Source organism: Acanthopagrus latus, chromosome 11 (genome assembly GCF_904848185.1).
Source record: "Acanthopagrus latus isolate v.2019 chromosome 11, fAcaLat1.1, whole genome shotgun sequence".
Taxonomy (NCBI): domain Eukaryota; kingdom Metazoa; phylum Chordata; class Actinopteri; order Spariformes; family Sparidae; genus Acanthopagrus; species Acanthopagrus latus.
In genome coordinates, this window is record NC_051049.1 from 6,195,578 (window position 1) to 6,216,135 (window position 20,558).

General features: G+C 41.5%; 3 protein-coding genes across 6 annotated transcripts; 1 reads left to right on the top strand and 2 right to left on the bottom strand.

Moving 5' to 3' along the window:
• The first annotated feature begins 503 nt into the window (after nucleotides 1-503).
• Nucleotides 504-3,867, top strand: LOC119028629 (T-lymphocyte activation antigen CD80-like). Its single transcript, XM_037114837.1, has 6 exons — nucleotides 504-781; nucleotides 963-1,093; nucleotides 1,191-1,514; nucleotides 2,037-2,321; nucleotides 2,399-2,575; nucleotides 3,585-3,867. Exons 1-6 carry the CDS (start codon nucleotides 699-701, stop codon nucleotides 3,650-3,652), a joined length of 1,068 nt encoding a protein of 355 aa, XP_036970732.1. The 5' UTR covers nucleotides 504-698; the 3' UTR covers nucleotides 3,653-3,867.
• A 7-nt stretch (nucleotides 3,868-3,874) lies between these two features.
• On the bottom strand, nucleotides 3,875-7,929 carry nit2 (nitrilase family, member 2). The gene is made up of 10 exons (XM_037114842.1): nucleotides 7,768-7,929; nucleotides 7,495-7,613; nucleotides 6,514-6,634; nucleotides 5,718-5,806; nucleotides 5,528-5,621; nucleotides 5,359-5,433; nucleotides 5,192-5,270; nucleotides 4,856-4,954; nucleotides 4,601-4,656; nucleotides 3,875-4,503 (listed from the first exon to the last, which is right to left on the bottom strand). The coding sequence occupies exons 1-10, from the start codon at nucleotides 7,793-7,795 to the stop codon at nucleotides 4,403-4,405; spliced, it is 861 nt and encodes a 286-aa protein (XP_036970737.1). The 5' UTR covers nucleotides 7,796-7,929; the 3' UTR covers nucleotides 3,875-4,402.
• Nucleotides 7,930-8,808: 879 nt separating this feature from the next.
• Nucleotides 8,809-19,240, bottom strand: tbc1d23 (TBC1 domain family, member 23). Of its 4 annotated transcripts, none has more exons than XM_037115512.1 (19): nucleotides 19,092-19,240; nucleotides 18,103-18,214; nucleotides 17,229-17,334; nucleotides 15,636-15,840; nucleotides 15,417-15,540; nucleotides 15,191-15,315; nucleotides 15,049-15,095; nucleotides 14,865-14,968; nucleotides 14,623-14,745; nucleotides 14,408-14,500; nucleotides 14,147-14,317; nucleotides 14,018-14,060; nucleotides 13,701-13,807; nucleotides 13,419-13,561; nucleotides 12,957-13,001; nucleotides 12,150-12,238; nucleotides 11,893-12,028; nucleotides 11,508-11,702; nucleotides 8,809-10,784 (listed from the first exon to the last, which is right to left on the bottom strand). In XM_037115512.1, exons 1-19 carry the CDS (start codon nucleotides 19,127-19,129, stop codon nucleotides 10,700-10,702), a joined length of 2,091 nt encoding a protein of 696 aa, XP_036971407.1. In that variant the 5' UTR covers nucleotides 19,130-19,240; the 3' UTR covers nucleotides 8,809-10,699. The 4 variants fall into 4 exon arrangements, with proteins under 4 accessions (XP_036971407.1, XP_036971406.1, XP_036971409.1 ...); XM_037115511.1 differs by having other exon boundaries at nucleotides 14,608-14,745; XM_037115514.1 differs by lacking the exon at nucleotides 12,957-13,001.
• Between the last annotated feature and the right edge of the window lie 1,318 nt (nucleotides 19,241-20,558).

Consider the following 20,558-nt stretch of genomic DNA (forward strand, 5'->3'; position numbering starts at 1 on the left):
GATCAGAGAATCAACCTGAAGTAAGACGTAAAATAAATACATGGTTAGAAAATAATGATTGAAAAAGTATACGTTTTTTTTTTAATGTGTGAAAGTGTGACAAGGATGAGTGATTTGAATGAATTAATATAAGATATAAGCTACCAAAGCATATATTTTGTTCTATTGTTCTGTCAAAAATTTAAAATAGCTTTAATAAAATAATTTGTATAAACAAAGTTTTTCCCTTGAAACATTTTTTGATCCAACCTGTTTCTTCTGTATAAATCTGTTGTTACTTGTTATAAATCTGCTGAAACCATGTTAGTATGGGCTGCTGGAAAGATGAGATTTTGTAATTTGAGCACAAAAAAAACCTGATCTAAATCTACAGCTTAAAAAAAAGAAATTCTATGAGATGAAATAGAATTTTTATATTTAATTTTTCTTTTTAGCTTTTGGGTTAATTGGCCTATATGAACACAACTGGTTGCTGGTTTAAAACACACTTGTTTTGTTTTTTGTGGGGGACAAGGTGAAGTGAATATTTACCATGTACACACTCGTGTCTTCTTTCATTTTTAGTTCTCTTCAGGTGTTTAGTCTACTGCTTTCGTCACAGCTTGTGGGTGTGTAAACGTGAAAAGAAGTCCGACAGGTCGGACCGATCTCCAGAACATGGCTCCAAACAGGATGTGTGCTGATGGCAGCTGAGTCGGATGACTTATTTTAACTTAGTTCTGCTCAGAAAAGCTTCATATTCAGCGTTTGTGAACCACCAGCTCTACATCAGGAGAGAGAAGTGAGTGAGGCAGGCAGCAGGTATGGCTCAACAAGCCGCAACATGACTAAATGATTTCACTGAGGGTGAGGAAAGGTGTGTGTATATGACTCGGTGTTGTTAAGAGAGACGGAGAAGAAGACAGGGGGCGCAGAGTTAGACCGGTATGTGAGTTAGTGATGGACCAGTCTTTGTGCTCCAGTTTGAAGAGGACCAGATTTTGGGATTGTTTTGGTGTCTTGTGTGCGCAAAGGTGCCCTCAGCGGCCGAGGCCGGCGGCGCTGTGGCGCACCGGACTGCTGCTCTGCTGCCTCACTTTCTGCGCCTGTCTGGGTGAGATGACTCTCTGTCTGGTCCTGTTTGATACACGCTGAGTTTACGATCTGTGCTGGATCTTTACCTGTCGCTCACCTCACTTCTGCCTCCACAGATGAGGAGTGCGTCCTCGGAGTGGTTGGACGGCCCGTCTCACTGCCCTGCTTGTACCCTCAGCTGCTGAGCTTTGAGAACTTTTCCATCGAGTGGAGGGCAGGTGAGGAAGTGGTGCTCAGGTCGGTGTGGGAGAGGAACAAAAACGTGGAGGAGCTGGGCGTCAGCAGCGCCACGCTCCCAGCTGATGCTGCACTGACCGGGAACTTCTCTCTGGAGCTGCCCACAGTGCAGCCGAACCAGCACAGAACCACGTTCAGCCTGTTCGTCATTTCAAGAGAGAATCAGAGTGGTGCGCTGTGCACCGTGTGCCTCAGGGTCGCAGGTCAGTGCCAAAGATCTCCCCCTCACACGTGTTAAAGGAGACGCATGTTCACTCTCAGGTTCATAATTTTATTTTGGGTAAGTTTTCTCATGCTGTCCAGTGCTGCAGCTTTATGTTCCCCGTCTGTCTGACATGCTCCTGCCTCCCTGAACCCCTCCCTGAATACCTGCTCTCCTCTGATTGGTCAGCTCACACATGCCTGAGCCAGCACCATTAACAATAAGGAAGCAGCTATGATAAATCAATCAAACTAGCCACTGGGCATAAATTCCGCAAATGTGTGAGATGGTGAATTAGTGTGATGTCACAAAGCCACAGAATGAAAGGCGGGGCTACTGACGAGGTGTTTCATGAGCGGTGTTTTCTGTGGGAGAAAGGAGCTTCCACTGTTTGGGCTTTGACCTTTTTATGTATAAGAACATAAATAACATACTGAGACAAAGGGACAAAAACAAAAAAAAACCTTGCCATCGACTTTTAATTACTGAGAACTAATGTCTTGTCTTTGGTGGCTGCCTGCAGCCAGTTTCATCTCACCGCTGCTCGAGAGAGAACAAGGAGCAGAAGGAGAAGAGACGTCCTTCCTCTGCCGGGCCAGTGGTGGTTTCCCTGAACCTGCAGTTAACTGGCTCATCAACTTCACCCAGGATCCCCCAGAAGGCTCCGTACAGACCCAGGCCACATTACTCCCAGACTCCTACCTGTACAACATCACCAGCCACCTGACGGCCAACATTTCCAAAGAGTCCACCGTGTCGTGCATCGTAGAGAACCCGACCCTGAACCAAACAACGACTTCAACAAGCTGTGAGTGTTCCATCATTCAGCCATGATACAGCTGGTCGCCTCTTCCTCACTAATCTCTGCTTCTCGTTGGTGCTAAGATGGAGTGAAGGGCAGCCCGGTGATGGTTCGAGCATCAGACGCCCTGTGGATGTTCAGCACGGGTCTCTGCGCCGTGGTCGGGGTCCTGGTGGTGGTCGGAGTCGCCTACCAGATTCACCTGGACCGGGTCAGTAAGAGGAAGAAGCTCGAATTCCAGAGCATGAAAGCTGACAGAGGTAGGCACCCGCTGCTGGTCACACATCGTCCCTGTTGGGTTCACTTCAACATACTTTACAGAGAGTTAAGCGTTTTTCTCATATGGCAGTTGAATAGCTTTATGTTCCAGCAGTAATTACTGTCATGGTGTTTGCTCAGTAGGAGAGAAAGGAAAAGAGAAAACACATTCTGAGGTGATACTGAAAGCTGGATCGTCCTGTTTCCTGTCAGTAGTGGAACAGAAAGCTACCACTCATGCTCCCGCTGACGGCTCGTATTAACAAACAGGCTGAGCAATGAAAAGATACAGGCAAACAAAAAACAAAACAAAAACAGTTGTTGTGCGAGTGTGTTGACATGGAGACGGCGTGGGGTAAACGGCTGTAAGCTGTAACAACGCTGACTTCACCCCCCCTCCTCCCCTGATGGACAGCCACAGACTGTCATTCAGCAACTGACTCAGTAGTGTAGGTCAGCACAAACACCCAGAGCTGAGATTTATTTTAAAAAACTGAACCAAAACAGTCACCGAGAGGGATTCCTCAATCTGTTTGGGACTCCTGGAGGAGCCTTGACCCTCAGTGCAGAAGCTGCTACCTTCAGTTTGTGTTGGACTGAACCAGTGTTTTTTTTTTTTTAGGAGGGAGTATTATAGATATTATTTGGTCCTGGGATACATTTTACTATCATGCTATCTGAAGCACAGTTTGAACAAACTATACTCAAGCATCCTAATGTTCATTGTGATGTTATATTACAAAAAAACATCTACAGTCAGTATAAAACTGTTTGCGAAAGATTCAGCCAATCAGAGTCGTTCTCATGAATAATATCAATAACCTAAAACATGGCTGTCAGTGGCTATGCAGACTTACTTTTGGAGAAATTTAACATTTGGTGAAAAAAAAAGTGTCGAAGAAATGTTTCCTAAACAAACTTATTAATTTTTGACAAGTTCTCATGTATAATATGCCTTTTGATCCCTGCTAACCTTGAACTCTTATTGAAATCAACGTTTGCTGTCATCAGGACACAAAAGGAGAAGACAGTACAAGGAGGAGACCGAAGCGATGAAGCCAAAGGAAACTGACGTGTGAAAATCTGAGTGGACGAATCGACACTTTCACTGACCTCAGAGAACAGAGCACTGATCTGTAAATATGTATTTGTTGGGACCACTTCAATATTCAGTAGAATTGGTGGGTTTTTAAAACGCACACTGTAAGTTAACGAAGGCTCTGACGTCTCCGTGTTCTGTCCAGTTTACTGCACTTTGTGTTGATTCACACTTTAATAAACATGTACAAACGTTCACAGAGCTGTTTTATTTCATTTATTTACAGATCTGTTAATTGTTTCCACTGCAGTAGTGACGACCATGATACTTTCTACATTTGAAACATCTCGAGCCACATTCAGTTCAATCTTTCATTTGCCAAAAAGTTTCTTTGAATGGAGCATTTTTTTTTGCTCAAGAAACATCAAAGATTCAATTCAATACGTGAATCATTAAAGGGTGCTGATTGCCACATTAGAGAAGCTTGAACCGGAAAATGTTTTGTTTTACTTCAAAAATTATATAAAAAATGAACTGCTTAGCAAAATCGTAATAAATTCTCTACTGATCAACGATTCAGACGTTACACTGAACAAATCACAGTCCCGTCCTCAGGAGGTGAGCGGTGTCGTCTTGCCCAAACAATGTTGGCATCGGTGAATCAACGACCACTCAGGCTGCATCTCCGTTTCCCACAATTAAAACAATTAAGTCTCGTGCTTCAGGGAGACTCTGTTGCACAGTTAGTGTCGGTTTCCTTCAAACCTTCTTTCTCTCGAGGTCGCAGTGATCAGCTCGATCCTTCCTTCACAGTTGTTACCGTGTAGAGGTCGTCCCGACGCTGAGCTGTGATCGGGATCTGCTGCCGGACGTCGGCTAAATACTGCAGGTCTGGATGTGGGTCACATGTGGAGAGGAGAGGTTTAGCACAGACTCAACATACAGAGAAAGGACATCACCTCCTTATCAAACCGCTCTTCTCACTCACCGATATCAGCGTAAATAACGGCCTCCTCTGGTCCGGCCTTTGAGATCACTTCTCCCCTGTAACCACAGATTGTAACAATCACAAGTCCAACCAGGAGAAAACATCTGCTCACAAGTACATTTACTAAACCACTACTGCTTCACAAGGTTATTAGGTTGTTGTGCTTTGCTTAAGTTTGAGTCAAACATGAAAATAAAATTATTTAAACTAGAAGAATCTGGTCTTAAACACAGAGTATGTCTTATTATCATGTACCATGGGCTGACAACAGTGCTGTGACCCCAGGCGACGTATGAAGCGGTTTCATCTCTGGCAGGAGACGCTGTGGCCACGTACACTTGGTTATCAAGCGCCCTGCGAAGGAAACAACCACATTATATACGTAGATTTATGTAGAAGTAAAGTGTAGCGTATAAAACCCCACTATGAATGCAGAAAATGTAATAATTCATAATGATCACATCGTTGCCATAAATAATAACATCGCCTTATTGTCTTCACATTACACGTGCAGTTTGGAATATCACGTTATCTCAAGGTTGACATGAATCCACCCCTTTAAAAGATGTTTGGTTCACTCTTCAGTCTCACCTTCCTCTCTGCAGGAGCTCCCAGTGGGCTGGACCAGTCGTCATGTTGAAGGCTCCCGGGTAGACAAGCAGCTGACAGCCTGAAGACAACAACACAGCCTGATCAGCCGTCCTGCGCACCATCAGAAACCATGGAAGTTCATCTGCACAGGCTCACCGGACACTCACCTCTCCTGCTGTAGAGCTGTGCGAGCTCCGCAAACCTCATGTCGTAGCAGATCCCCACACCCACTTTACAAAACGCTGTGGGAGGAAAAGTACAGAGGAGACACATCACAGTGATGCTCGTTCAGTCCAGCTGCAGTAAAGACAACAGGACTCGGGTGATGTCGCTTACGTGTTTCGAACACTGAGAAACTGTCGCCTGGGCTCAGCGTCTCAGACTCCTGGAAGCGGATTTTCCCTGGGACGTCGATGTCAAAGAGGTGAATCTTGAAAAGGTGAAGAGAAACACTTTGAGGTGGCGACTAAGAGGTCATTAAGTGGTCTGAGCAAATATTAGGACGGATATTAGTTTGCCTATGTACCTTCCTGTGTTTAAGGATCATCTCTCCATCAGGCCCGAACACTGTACAGCTGTTATACAACTTCCCGCCATCCTCTTCAGGGATGGATCCTGTGAGAACAAGTCACATTGCTGAACTTCAGTATGATTTTTGTGTTATTTTTTAATTCACAAAGTTTTCAAATAGCATCAGTTTTTTTATCTAGCCATTTGACAGCTTAGATCGAATGGCATTTGCCTTTTCAGCCTTTCAAGTTGGCAAGGTTGCATTGTGGGTAATGTAGGCACCAGGTTTTGATAAGGAGTCCACTGGTCGAGCGTGACACCGACATAACACAGTTGGACTCATTGTGGACCGTTTCAAAACAAATGATCAAAATAGGTTCAACACAACCAGAAATATCAGCTGTTTTACTGCACGCATTCTTCCTCTTATTCAAAACCTGGTGCCTACATTACCCACCCAACTTAGCCACTGAGTGGCATCACTTAAGGCATTACTTAAGAAAGCCACAAAAGGCTTTGTACTACTTTTCTCACATATAAAATAGTACTGAGCACCTGTAAACACACTTAAAGGTGTAAAATAGGCAGAATTACACTTTAACTGAGATCATTTATTAACTCTGCTGCCGCTTCTCTAACTCTATGGAACCAGTACCAAAACTTACCCCACAAATATTCTAGAGAGAGCCTAGAATACTGGCCTACATAAAAGCTATAGAAAATAATAAATACAAGAAAACATATATAACCCTACAAAATGTAAAACAAGAGTAAGAGTAGTGGCAGGTTGTTACAGCCGTAAGATTCCCTACCTCCCACTAGATACACCTTATTCTCCTTCGCTGCCTCTGACAGCACCTGAGTCGACTCTCCTGGGATCCTCTCAGCATATGAAGCGAAGAAGCCGGTTCCATATGGAGAATTGAAGCATTCCTGGATCAGTGACAACACCAAAATATTTTTTTCACTCACTGTTCTCTACAAGAGAATTTGGCGTACTGCTAAAGTAAACAGACAAAACACTAGCAAATGCAGAAAACATCCTAACTGTTGGATGGCAGCCGCTCGTTCTCTGATTCATTAATCATTACTGTGACAACACAGATGTAAAAACACAGGCAGATTAAGATACACATTCACCAGTTCAAATGTTTTAATGGGACACTATGAACCAGTCCACTAGTAATAAGTAAAAGGTTAACACTAACACACAGGCCTGTTCATCAAAAGAATATAGCTTATAGAAAAAAAGGGTTTGACGTAATAATAAAGACTGGCCGTTATGAAAACTCTTCCTGGGTTAGAGTGGCGTATAACCTGCAGATCTGATGAAATAGGAAACAATATTAAGTAAATCTAAAATGTTAAAGGTGCAGTATGTAAGAATTATGGGGTTGTTTTGGTCAAAGACTGACTAAAATTATAAACAGAGAGTGACGAAATAAGAGTTTTTGTTATGTCAGTGATGTCTACATATTGTGTTAGCATGTGTTTAGCATATATGCTACACCAGCTAACCCCTCCCCATCGTCTGCGATGCTAGCTGCACGGCTAACTGAGCTAGCTAGCTACAGTTAGCCGGTACTCTGGTGAAATGCTGCCCCCTGGTTGTTTGGAGTATGGTTTCATGAGGTGGCCAATTCTCACATAGCGTACCTTTAAAACTAAAAACACCACAGTTAGCTTCTTTTTGTATTTAACCCTGGTTTTTGACGAGTGGAAAATGGGGATAAGGTTGTAAAAATCAGCGGGACAACCGGCCCCAGCCTCCCCACAGCAGAGAGCCTCCTCACCGGCAGCAGCACCACCTTGCTGCCCTGACCCGCAGCCTCCTTCACCAGCCTCCGGGCTCTGCTCAGGTTGTCCGCCTTGACGCTGGTCACCTGCAGCTGGACCACAGCCAGCCGGAACTCTGACGAGACAACAGAACTACAACTTCATGACCGAGCAGTGTCAACACAGCCTGCAGGCGATGTTACTGAACTGTGTGTTGTATCCAGTTCAGTTGTATGTGCACGTTAATTTGTTAAACCTCCAGAATAAACGACAGATAACTTTGTACTTACTGGACATCGCTTTAGCTAAAGTTGACATTTAAGCAGAGCGGTCCTGTTTGGTTTAACAGTCCAGAACCCTGGACCTGGAGTCCAGAGCAGGCAGACAAGACAAGGGCATGTAATTCCGGTAAGTTTTTGGCTTTCAAAATAAGAGTCTGTACTATTAGCACGGCTTTAAGTCCGCTTAAAACAACATAAAAGGATCCAAAACAACTAAAGTAGACGCCTGGTTATGCTAATTGACTGTTGTTCTAACTTAAAGTCGCTCTACGAGAAATGCAAGAGATTATATAAAGTTCCGAACCTTTATTGTGAAGTTTAAGGGCGAAGTGACGTCAGTAAGGGGGTGGGTGTTCAGCTGCCAATCCAGCTTCAACAAAACTCTTCACTCATTGGTCAACTGGAACAACTATCAAGACTAGTTATTGCTATCATTTATTATATTATATTATATCATAACAAAAATGTACATGTATGATACTCATAGAGGTTATTCAAGTCATAACAGGCGCTAACTGTAACTATTAGAAATGTTTATATCAAATACAACTGTCTCTGAATGAACATTTTGACCTGAACTGAGAATTGCAGTCAGAGCCATTGGTATGAGATAAACCAAAAAGATGAGTAAATGAGGAAGTGTATGTATTCATTTACTTTGACACAGGGGTTAGTCTTCATAACATAATTATAATTATAACTGCAATGTTTATATGAAATGCAATTGCCTCTGAATGAACATTTTGGATGTTGAATTTTAAGGTGAAGACAGAGGGGACCACAGAGCAGACTCCTCTTATTTCTACAGGCTTTATTTTGCTTGTTTACTGGTCTGTTGTTCAACTCGGTCACTGTTTAGGAAAAATTAAGATGTGGTAAAGCTGGTGGACCACATGATATTCCTGCTCCTCTATGACTTGTTTACAATATTCTGAAATTGGACACCAGTGTAAAGCTTTTCTTTGTCCTATAGTATTTGAACACAACAGCAGCTTTACAACTTCTACAACTACAAACCAACACTGTTAAGAATGGTTATACTCACACAGGTGCAGTCAAATAATCTCCATTTATTAAAAACAGAAATGCTTAGAAAATAATAGCAGTACAGTAAGGTGCAAATTACAGTTGAGACATGTTGCATTTCAACTAGTGGTGACATCCTTTGCCAGTGATGTTACAGAGTAATGTCAAGACTCCCGCTCAAGGATGATTTCAGTCAATACTGAAGAATATCACAAAATTACAACACAATGCATGGATCACACAGGAATGCTATCAAAGACCGTGAGTGAAGAAAGACCAGATTTATGAGTCTTTAATTCAAGTTTTGGTTTTTGTCGCCCGTGTCTTAAATGTGCCATATTGTTTTAAGTTGTCCTCTCCCTTCATTTTAAAAGATGGAACAAAATAAAACCCTCTCTGGATTCAGTCAGTCTGAACGGTCAGGAAGGTGCTGCATCACGTCAGAGGCTTTTTTGAGGCTGCCTACACAACTAGACTTCAACACAAATGAATGAGTAAGCGAGAACAAAGCGAGGAAGAAGTCAGAAACAGAGTTTAAGATTAGAGGAGAAAGCAGCAATATACTGTGATATGTTGCCACTGCTGGTGCCAATATCACACATCACAGGCATGAGGCCGAAGGCAACAGTGGCAAGCAAAATTAAACTGATTCGTTTCCACTAATACGATGGAGAAGACAGACTGATTTGAAAACACAGATATATATATTATATATATAATGACTTTTCTTATAACAAATCATCTTTTCATTCCTTTCAAAGCTGTGCCTAAAAAGTGCAAGCACAGTCCTTGTTACAGCCGTCTTTTCTAAATATGTAGAAGTTAGCATTCAGTTACAGTAATAGCCTTTCCAGATGCTAAAATAACCAACTGGACATTTTTGTTTGATTAACTGGGGGAAGATAACTCACATACTGAATAGGATGGGAAAATACTGAGGTGCTCAGGCTCTTAACAACTACAATCACAGGACCTTCTGTTGTAATACTAATGTAGTCCAGAGGGGCTGCGAGCGCTGTTTTTTCAGAGCTACATCACACTGCTATGAGATGAGGTTCACTTCATTAATATACGTAAAAGCAGAAAACAATTCATCCCCAAAAACTCTGTAAAAGGCTTATTTCTTGCTCTATAAAGAAAAAGGAAGCTGGTTCCTGGAGCCAGTCAAAGTTTCACTGCATATTCTAACTATCAGGATATGCTCTCAAAATGACATTGCAAAGGTCTGTGCTGATATAGAGCAGTTCACACAATATATACACATCACACGTTTATAAACATCCTCAAATAATTCCTATTTAAGGCTGCCTGCTGGAAAATAAAAGTTATCAAAAACAGCTGTTGCGGTAGGAAACCTGCCTCGTGTGCGTCTTAATGTTTGAGCCGGCTGACTCGTGCTCACCTCCTCACCAGAGCAATGAACAAGGATTAAATCAACTCCCAAAGCATCTGAAAATGAAATGACTGAGCCGCGGTAATGTTCACTACAAAACACAAGTGGGTCAGAATTAAGTCAAAGGAAAAGGTCAGTCATGTAGTGATTCGACAGGTCGGTCAGTAAGCTACGTTAAGGCCAGAGGGAGGTTGCCAAAGTGGAATTGCACTGTAATGAGATCTGTTTTTATCAATAATAAAGAAAAACATACAGTATAACCAATATTGTTTAAATTAGAGAAGAGAATGGTTGGACAACTGCGGAGCACCTAAGTATTTCATCACACAGCCTGTCCCACAGGCCTGCAGTCAGCAGTGTCCCCCCCCCCATGTCCCAAACACAGACAACACAGGGCTTCACAGTCAACACTGCACCGGATCTGTCCAGGAGGGAGAGCGGGAGGAGGTTTCACTCTTGGCAGACAGAGATACTTCTTACAGTTTGTGTCACGGCTTGCCGCCACGACCCTGTCGTCTCCCTTTACGAGCTCTCCAGAGCATCGAGGACTTTCATGATCTGCTGCTTAATGACCTTAGTGGCGTCGCCTGCGTTGGGTATTAAATATCTAAGAAGAAAATGAAGAAAACAGTGAATTAACAAATAACCTCGGTCACAATATTCCTCTCCTCATGTATTCTTACTGTAATGTCTGGTTTGACGAAGCAGTTATCTAAGACAAGTTTCTCCCAATAATGACAATAATGTAACTTTAACCTCAAACTTCTGTGAAGAGTTTCATGAACATTACTTTTAAAAAGGTGCAATATGTAACATTCACAGTAAGTCTGTGAATCTCTACAATGTCACAACATCGGAACTGTTATTTCTCAAAATTCTGATAATAGTCTTTGTTCAAATTCAACTGAAGTTCAATTAAGGTAATGTCCTATATAATCTAAATGTACACATTTGATGGTGCAAAAGCTTAGCATTTAGAAGCATTTGGTTTACTTGTTGTCTCCGTCTGCTATTGGTTTAACACATGACATAAAAATGTGTAAAATTAGTCAGCCTGGGATGCGCTGGGAGGAATATTTTTTGGAGAGAGCCACAACAGCCATTCCTCTTTCTTCATGCTAAGCTAAGATAATTGGAATTTAGCTTCTCATGCATCACTCGTCAATGACACATTTGTATTTTTCCCACAGCAAGAAAAAAAAAAAAAAAACCCTACCTCAATAACATGCTGAAATCTTACTGGATAACTTACCTAATGGCTCTGAGGGCCCTTAAAGTAACATTAATTTATGGCCTTGTTAATCAGGATTTTAAATCTGTAATCAGTCACCTCTCAACTGCTGATATCTCCACTCCAGCTGAGTTGTTAGTGCCAAACTTGAACGTGATCAGTTCTGGGTGCTTTTTTTTGGATGTGATCTTCACCACAGAGTTCAGAGCTTGTCTGGACTGGATGTAGGCGAATCCTTTCCTCGAGGCGATCTCTCGCAGGCAGTACATGTGAGTCGCTGTGATCAGTAAGTGGCTGGAAAAGACAACAGATTAACAAAGTCAGTGTCGTGATTCAGGGATCGCTGAATTATGACAACACCCGTTGCTGATTCGTGTTTGAGGAAGTGGAGATTAGTCATGTTGTGATGCAACTTATTTCCCAATCCAACCCTCCGCAGGGAAGATGTGTCTCAGGATGTCAGATGGCGAATAGTTTTACTCACCTGGGGAACATGTGACCGGTTTCTTTCACCTCATTACACGGAATGTGATGCTTTACATCTGGTTTGTTTATCCAGGTCTGAATGTTGACAATCTCCTTCCTGTCGTCATCTGACATGGAGGAGCTGTCGATCTCATCTGAGGGGCATTAGATACAGGTTAGTGTTTTTGTTTTCAAAATAAAAGTCCTCTTAATAAAAGTTCTCATATTATCTAAATATGATTGATTTCTTCTGCAGCTACAGTCAGGAGGGTTTACCTGTATCATACTCTTCTTCATCACCAATACTGAACACAGGCTTCACCCCGCGGTAAGGTTTGCCAACACGGTCGCTGCTGCTCACGTGCCTACAGATGGAAAGCGGCAGCATCAGCATCAGCATCAGCATCAGCATCAGCATCAGCATCAGCGAAGGATGTGATGAAAAGTCACATTTAATTCACAAAGAGCACATTTTCACACATATAGAAATGGCATGACGAGCTCCAGGCTGCAGTAAAACAGTGTTAGCCCAATACTGCGAGGTTATGCTGTTAAAAACAAAGAAAGAGGTTAAATGGGACATTTAAAGCTACAGAAGAGCTACAGATTAGTCAGTTTATGATATTCAGGGCTATTTTGCAGCAAGTCATGGTGTTGTTTTAATCTTTTATTGCTCATGTTTCTGCATAGCCCTGGCTATCATCTAACAGAACTATAATGAAATGGAAAGACAGACTGTTAGGAGCATCTCCAAGCAAACAGCAGTGAAGCAGAAGTTCTCCCTCACTGATTCAGGAGTGAGTTGTGGATGTAAAAAAATGACTCAATGCTTCCTGAAAAGCCGCATCAGCTTCAGTGGTGCTGAACGTTGTTAGTGAAAGCATGAGGACAGACCCTAAACATCTCAGCCTGCCCACACCGTATGGGGGGAACGTGTGGTGTTGTAACATGAGTGAGCGGTGTGGGCGTACTAAGCATGCGTGATGTGACAGACTAACTCTCCTATAACCCAGCGGACTGCTGCGGGTCAACAGCCAGTGGGGCATGCTGGTGACAGACAGCTCGATGTCAGGGAGCTCTTACCGATCTGGAGTCACCTTCTCTGGCCAGGGCAGATTGAAAGACATTCTAGCGTGGGATAAGGCACAAGGTTTGGTGAACTTAAGATACAAAAAACTGCTGAACTAAATGTCATCAAATGACCACAGTTCTCTGATTTCACAGTCCACTGCTGTGCATGTCACTGCAGTCATTTTTAGAGCCTACATCAGCCTACACTTCTGTATAAATTTGTAGTAAACAAATGAAAAAGTAACAGGAGTGCCAAATAAATGTTTGCTGTAAACCTTATTTTTTTGTTGGAGTTCATTGCAGATTGAAAAACAAAGTAATATTTGTTTTCTTGACAAAGTTATTTAATTGTTTTGTGTTTGTTTGAGAGGAATCATACAGTTGAAATTATAACAAGCACAAGTTTTTAGTCCGGCCAGTTTCAAGGGTGATGGTTTCTTAGTGAAGGATTTAGAGAAGGAATTCATCCCTCACCTTTCTACAGGGGTGGAGGTATTCTCAATGAAGCTGATCATCTTCTCCTTCACATTTACCGACTTCGACTTGAGAGCGAACGTCATTTTGTTGACCAAAGACTTGACGCCTTTGCTGTCTCCTGGGCTACTGAGTGATTCTCCCTGTATCAAAAAGACAGAGGATAATGTGTTTGAAGAAGTAAAAATATTTCCAACATGGAGCTGAAACAAACTGACAACACTATACCTCTGTGAGCTTAAACTGCTAATGTGTGTGTTCACAAATGTTTAGGCCACTTACATCAGCAGAGCTGAGGCTGCTGTGAGATCCTGATGTGCTGACGATCCAGTGGACGTATGAAGAGTCAAGACCCTCCACATTCATGTCGACCAGATGTTTTTGGAGAGCTGGAATCACACAAATCTCAGTGAGTTTTCACAAATATCTGAACTGCAGATGTGATCAGGGACCAGACATAGAAACAATTCATCCAGCATTTACTCAAACATAAACTGGATAATTATCACCAAAGAAAAGTATGGTAAGAACTTGTGCACGTTTTTTATACATCATCCGTGTCATAAATGTTTTCTAGAGTCAGATAATCATCTACTCACCCATAAAACCTCCTTTAGCGATGCTGACATATTCTTTGTTTTTCTGTAACAGAAAAGCTTTAATTAGCAAAGACATCAGCACTTCATGTTGCAATCTGTGTTCCCTGTAGCTACCTTCTCGTCCCTCACCTGCAGGAAATGGGCCAGCACCATGTTCATGTACATGTCCTCCTCCTCGCGCCCACTGCCCATGAAGCACAGGTGCTCTCCGCTGGCGATGGAGCCGGACTCTAGAGACTGTTTCTGAGCCTCCAAGAGGGACTTCACAGAGAGGGCAAATTCAGAGGGGTTCTGGAGCATCTGTGAGAAGAAAGGAAAATACATGTATTACTCCATATACTCCATAAACATCATGGACTAGCCTCAACAAAAAAAAAAAGTCGCTCTCACCAGGTCGGAGTCCAGGTGGAAAGCTGTAGACAGGTGTCCAGAGTTGTACTGCTCGGCAGGCCGACAGTCCACCACAAAGAAACGGACCCCATCCTGAAAGTAAAACCCAGTATTATCAGGTTGCCCATTCTTTTCTCGTTCTTCTACTCACAGGGTTAACTTCCAAAAGCTTAATAATTTAATCTTTAGTTGAGAATAACCTCAGTGTTGCTGACCTGCTGCAGCTGGTTGGCCTGCAGGATCTCAGGGACTGACACAGGGAGACACAGGGCCTGACTCAGGTCAGTGTCCTCTTCTTTGAGAGCCACCAGGCTGCTACCAAACAGATTCTGGTTCATCTAGCGGGGCAGAAAAAACAAACAATGAGTTCTGTTGTGCAGTGGCCTTCAGCTCTTCGGTAGCATTCTTGGTTCTGCTCAGTATCAAATGGATTTTTCATGCATTCAGATCACTTTACCTTTCTGAGTGACAAAGGGGTCTTGCTCTGGTAATACTGGGCCAGAGAAATCAAATCCTCTATGTCCTCAGCTTCCAGGAGAGAAGGAGACGATTCCAGCGTTTCTGTGACAGAGAATACCTTGTTAAAGTCAAAGGTTTGACATGATTTTGAACAAACTGCAAGTAAAATGAGTCAAACTTACTGATGATGTCCTCTCTGCTTTCTCCCTCTTGTGACAGGATGCCCTCTCTACGAACAAAAACAAACAAAGATAAACCAAATTTACATTTAAGGCTCTTAAGCGTGATCATGTGTCTGCACTGCGTCCACTAGCAGCTGCTTACTTGGCGTTGACGAGGATGATAAGCATGAGGAAGAAGATGAGGAAGGGGTCAGCCTGTTGCAAGTAGAAGTCCCACAAAGCCTGGGTAACATCAGGAAGGCAGTGGCTTGAGAAGAGACTGCCCATCTATGGACAAAATAAAGAACACACACAGACATATATTAACAACGAAAACGAATCAGAATGATTCCGACAAATAGTGACCCTTTAAAAGAAGAAACACATACCCAGTTGATGGCGTAGGAGTCGGGTGTGATCTTTTTGGTGTCCAAGAAGGAGCAGAGCTCCGGCTCGTGGTACTGCAGCAGTAGTCTGTACAGGTGGAAGGGTCGGCCTTTCGGTACACACTCCCTGAAATGAACAAATGTGACACCTGTTACAATTCAAGTCTATTTCATGACTTTTTGTGAGCTGTAAGTGAAGGATGATGAAGTCAGCGTTCAGACCTGGGGATGTATTTGTTCATGAAAGCGTAGAAGCAGTTGTAGAGGTCACTGCGAGGAAGCTGAAGCCCTAGTAGAGGTTTGAGCAGGTGGGGCCAGCTCAGCTCCGGGGTGAAGGAGATGTTGCGAGACTTGCAGTAGAAAGTGATGACCGACTCAACATCGGACACCATGTCACTCCTCTCCTGCTCGGATACTTCCAGCTGGTCTAAACACACAGGAACAGAAGCATAAAGCGTTCGTAGGATTTTTCTTGAAACATCTTACAAATGTGGTAATCTACATTTGACATTCAAAAATAAGAAGCAGAGTAGAATTACAGCAATCAGTCGATTAAAAGAAAGTTAATCCTCTTAATCAATTCATAAATCAGTCATTTTCACGTAAAATGTTTGAACATTTGCTGATTCCAGTTTCTTAAATGAAAGGATTTGCTGCTTTTTTTTTTTTAATGAAGACATCAAATAATTGTTGCCCATGAGGAGAAAAATGTAGACAAAGAGCTAATCAGCATGAAAAAGAGCACCTTTTCTGTATGCTGAGTTTTTGTGGACATCATTCTCATGTGAGACTTTCTATTTTGAGCTGTATCAGATCAAAGTTACTTGTTCCTCTGAAAACCTGATGATCTTCTTCACAGACTGGCAGACCCAAAATTAACATGACCCATCTTTCTTCTCTCTTGCTGCTTCCTGGAGAGTGTGTCTTATCTCCTGCCTCAACTTGAAACACACACTCACCAGAAGGTGCTGGCTACTTTTTGTAGCTGTGTGCTTTTTGATACCTGAAGAGATTATGTTAATCATTTAAATTTAGCATTAAATGAATACTCCTAATATGAATACAGAGTAATAAGGTGCCAAAAACAAAGGGTAATAATAAGGACACATATCAAGACATAGAAATGAAGCCACACTATTTTCAAAACACATCAGTTTTCTCATGCTGTCCAGTGCTGCAGCTCTGTACTCCCCCTCTCTCTGAAACACTGTTCTAGCTTCTGTCTCTTTAAGACCCGTTAATGGGATAATAATCTGACAATAATGGAGGAAATATCGGTTGATATTTATATAATATTTAGAAAATATCAGTGTAATACCTTGAAAATGATGAAAATTCTTCAAGTCAAAATTGTTAATTACTATATTATGATGCTGAGAAACATCCTCACCTATATGCACATAATATATGTGTACAGCACCTTGATAGGATATCAAGGTAATACATATGAATTATGTGCTTATGCTGTGAGTTGTTCCTTGGAAACATTTGTGGTAGTGTAATAACTCTGCAAACCACTCAACTTCCTGTTTTTGTTGGTTTTCATGCGAAGCCCACGTCTTTCCATGCCCTTATTTTGTTTTATTTTTTCCATTTTCAAACTTGAAAATTTCAGCCGTTACCGACATTGTCTCATCACTTGAGACACGGTTTGTTAAAAATAAGAGCGTTACTTTGCATTCTGATGGAGATTCAGATCTTGGAGCTGCACAAACTGTTGGTGGCTAAATTCATCCCGTTAATGTTGAAGTGCTGACTCGATGCTTTTATTGCAGCACATCCAAAATGAAGGACTGTGTTGGGGAATTTACTCACCAATCAGCTGTTGACTGCGGTTGTGAATGAGGGTCTGTTCTGGTAAATCGAGGACACCATCCCACGGAGACAGGCTGTCTCCTTTTCCAGAGACATTTAAAGCGATCTGCCAACACAAAACAAGGAATCACTGCAAAACATGCAGCTACTGAGTGACTAAGGGACACTTGATGATCACATGTCATACATAGACTGAGGGTCATATACAATCTCCACTTACAACCAACTAATTTGCAGAACTGCAGCTGTATGAAAAGATCCACTAACTTGTTAACTACTCTAAGACACCAACGATCTGTGCAAACCAGTAATGTCTTTTTAACAAAATCAACCAGCTTTAGTTATTGACCAGATAAGAATGATTTCACACAATTATACATCAAGTGAACTGTCTACTACTTGTGTCTGCCATTAATCTGTATAGAGAAAAATAATGAGATGCTTATAAACCTAAAAATGTTGGCGTTTACTAGATGACAAGGGCAGCACAGGTATTTACGGATTGTGTGAAATGCTTCGTACATAAAATATGCTGCAGGTATGTGGTTTCAAACAAAGATGAAGGATCAGTCTGGGTGTGTCTGTGTCAAAAAGAGGGGATAGCCTTTACGTCAGCTGAGACTGAACTGCTGGTCCGTCCTGTCTGTTGACTTTTGTCTGACGTGATAAACTCCCACACACAGAGAATATGGACTCTAATTATAGAGTCCACATGTATGTGCTTCAAGTAACACACATTCACAATATTTCATACACTGTAAAGAAATCTACTTTTACAATGACATGTTTTAAACTACAAAACGGTCACATTAAAAAGGTAAACTGCTTTCATTTTCATTATGCATAGACAGATTCCTGTCACGCCTCTTCTGACCTTCCACATCTTGGCCCGGTGTTGAGCCGACTGCTCCTGGACCTGGATGATGCCTCGCTCCATCTCCATGTCTGAGCCGCCAGAGTCCAGAGCTTCAGCTAGATCCTGGTCCCTGAGGAAGCGCAAACAGCACTGAATTAGAACCGGACCAGCTTGCAATTACGTTTGATAAACGAAATAACACTAAAAAAGATTACTGACATATCAATTAAATGACAAAACGATCATTATTTGTGTTCCGTGTAATTGTTGTTGTACAAATAACAACTACAAAAATATTACTTAGTTAAAAATGTTTTCAATTTGTCTTTTTATTACTACTCAGCTGGGTGATTCATCAGGAGATTGTCCACTGCAGGCAGATATCATGACTAAAGATATGGCTAATCTTTTTTTTATGATGACATTAATCTCCATTGTTAGCTCTTCAACTGGTTCTTTGACAAGCCCAGGACTTTACTGTCAACTTCACGACGACTTTAAAAATGTTCGTTAATGTGTCTACGATGATTCTGGTTATATTCGAGTTTAAAAATACCACATAAGAGGATCTAAGCGGAGCTTAGTTTGAAGCTAATGTTTGTGACTGAAGGAAAGCAGAACTCGACAAACACCGGTACCTCTAAGCTAGTTATTGTTAGCATGCTGGCTAACAAGCTTAGCCTGTAAACTTGTCAACGCGAGACAGAATGGGACACAAATATAAACTCTTTAAAGGAATCTTTTCAGTGATATATGTCTGTCTTACTTGCTGAGCTGGTTATTTATGAGAGCCAACTTGGCTAGTTAACATTAGCTGGCTAGCTGCCGAGCAGTAACGGTACAAAGCTGGTTCCCCACTTAGCATTCACCGTCAGCAGAACAGACTGAGCACACAAACTGATATTTAGTGACAATGAATCGATACTCTGTCAGATGAAACCGACACAAATGTCTGACAATCGAAAACAAGTCTCATGTATTGTTAGTCCGTAGAGAAATCGTCTCACCAGTCGCCCTGAAGAGCTTCCTCCACGGCGTCCGCCATTGTTGTGTTGACGGAGACACGTCAAATGCCGTCAACACGGCCGAGGTGTCGCGCAGCGCCGCCAGGTGATTAACGAGCGATTTAGACAGTCAGCTGATGAGACAAACTAATTGCTCCTGTTCAGAGATTCTAACAAAGCAGAGGGTGGTATTTGTTTAAGCCTTGTAGTTTTTAAATGCAGCAGTTGAAAGACTGATGTTACAGTGAAAAAAAAGGCCATAACGAGCCTGAATGTGTTGACGGGATTAAGACTGACACTAAACTATCATTGTTCCTTATAACAATACCTCATCAACACCACTGTTTTGTTATTTCAAAGCAGTCCCCATGCAGGCAAGATGTTTTAATTGCATTTATTTCATAAAGTGTGTTTTGGGGATTTTAAAAATGTATTTTAAACATGCAAATTAAATGAGAAAAGTTGGGGTTTTTTGTATATATTTATATATAAACGGATGAAACAACTAAAGAGTAATGCAAATAAAAACAGACAATTCTAATGATATGTTCGAGAAGGAGTGGGAAGAGGTTTTAATCTAATCCTTCCCCTCTCATTAATCTTTTTACAGCATAGGTGTCCTTATTTAATCATTACTTATTAATAAATAAATGAATCAATAAATAAATACATACATAGGTAATATATATGAACCGACATACAAATATATATCATCTATAACCAAATATGTCCTGCAAAAATATAATTTAGTTTATCAACCATTACCTTATGTATTATAGTTTATATAATGATTACTTTTGTCTTCTAAAAACACATACTATTCCCATAATTCATTGTTGTATTCACCAGCATCCACTTACCTCTCAGCATGCATATCTACATGTTTCCACACACATATGTATACATACTTACTCGCTTTGCTTTTTGTAAACAAAACTAAATAAATCAGAAAAAAAAAGAACAAATAGGTGAATAATAAATACAAAAAACCATCATAATCTCTGTTATCACTAGTAACATTAACAATGGCTTTGAGGCCCTAAATGGAGAAACAAAACTGCCTTAATTAATAACTAATACGTTTACTTGTTGAGGGATAATCTGTTGTTCCAGTTTTATGAAGTGATGCCAAAAGCAGAGACATATCAAACACTCTCACACAGGTGTTACATTCTTTGCCTGTAGGTGGCAGCATCAACATGTCTTCGTCTTTAAAGCAACATTATGTAACTTAATGTTGATGGTTCAGTGTCTTATAACAAGGTGAATGGTGTCTCAGCCACTTTGCCCCCCATCAGTTGTTTCAGCACTGATTCATTTTTGGGTGAATGTTTCCTTTCAAATGAGATTTTAATTACATAGTTTCATTTGCGGTTACACACAAGTGTATAATTAGCTGTCAAAGTCAGTTTTGGGCAGCACGAGCATAAATGTTGAAGACAACCAGGATGAAACCCAGACGAGAGAGAA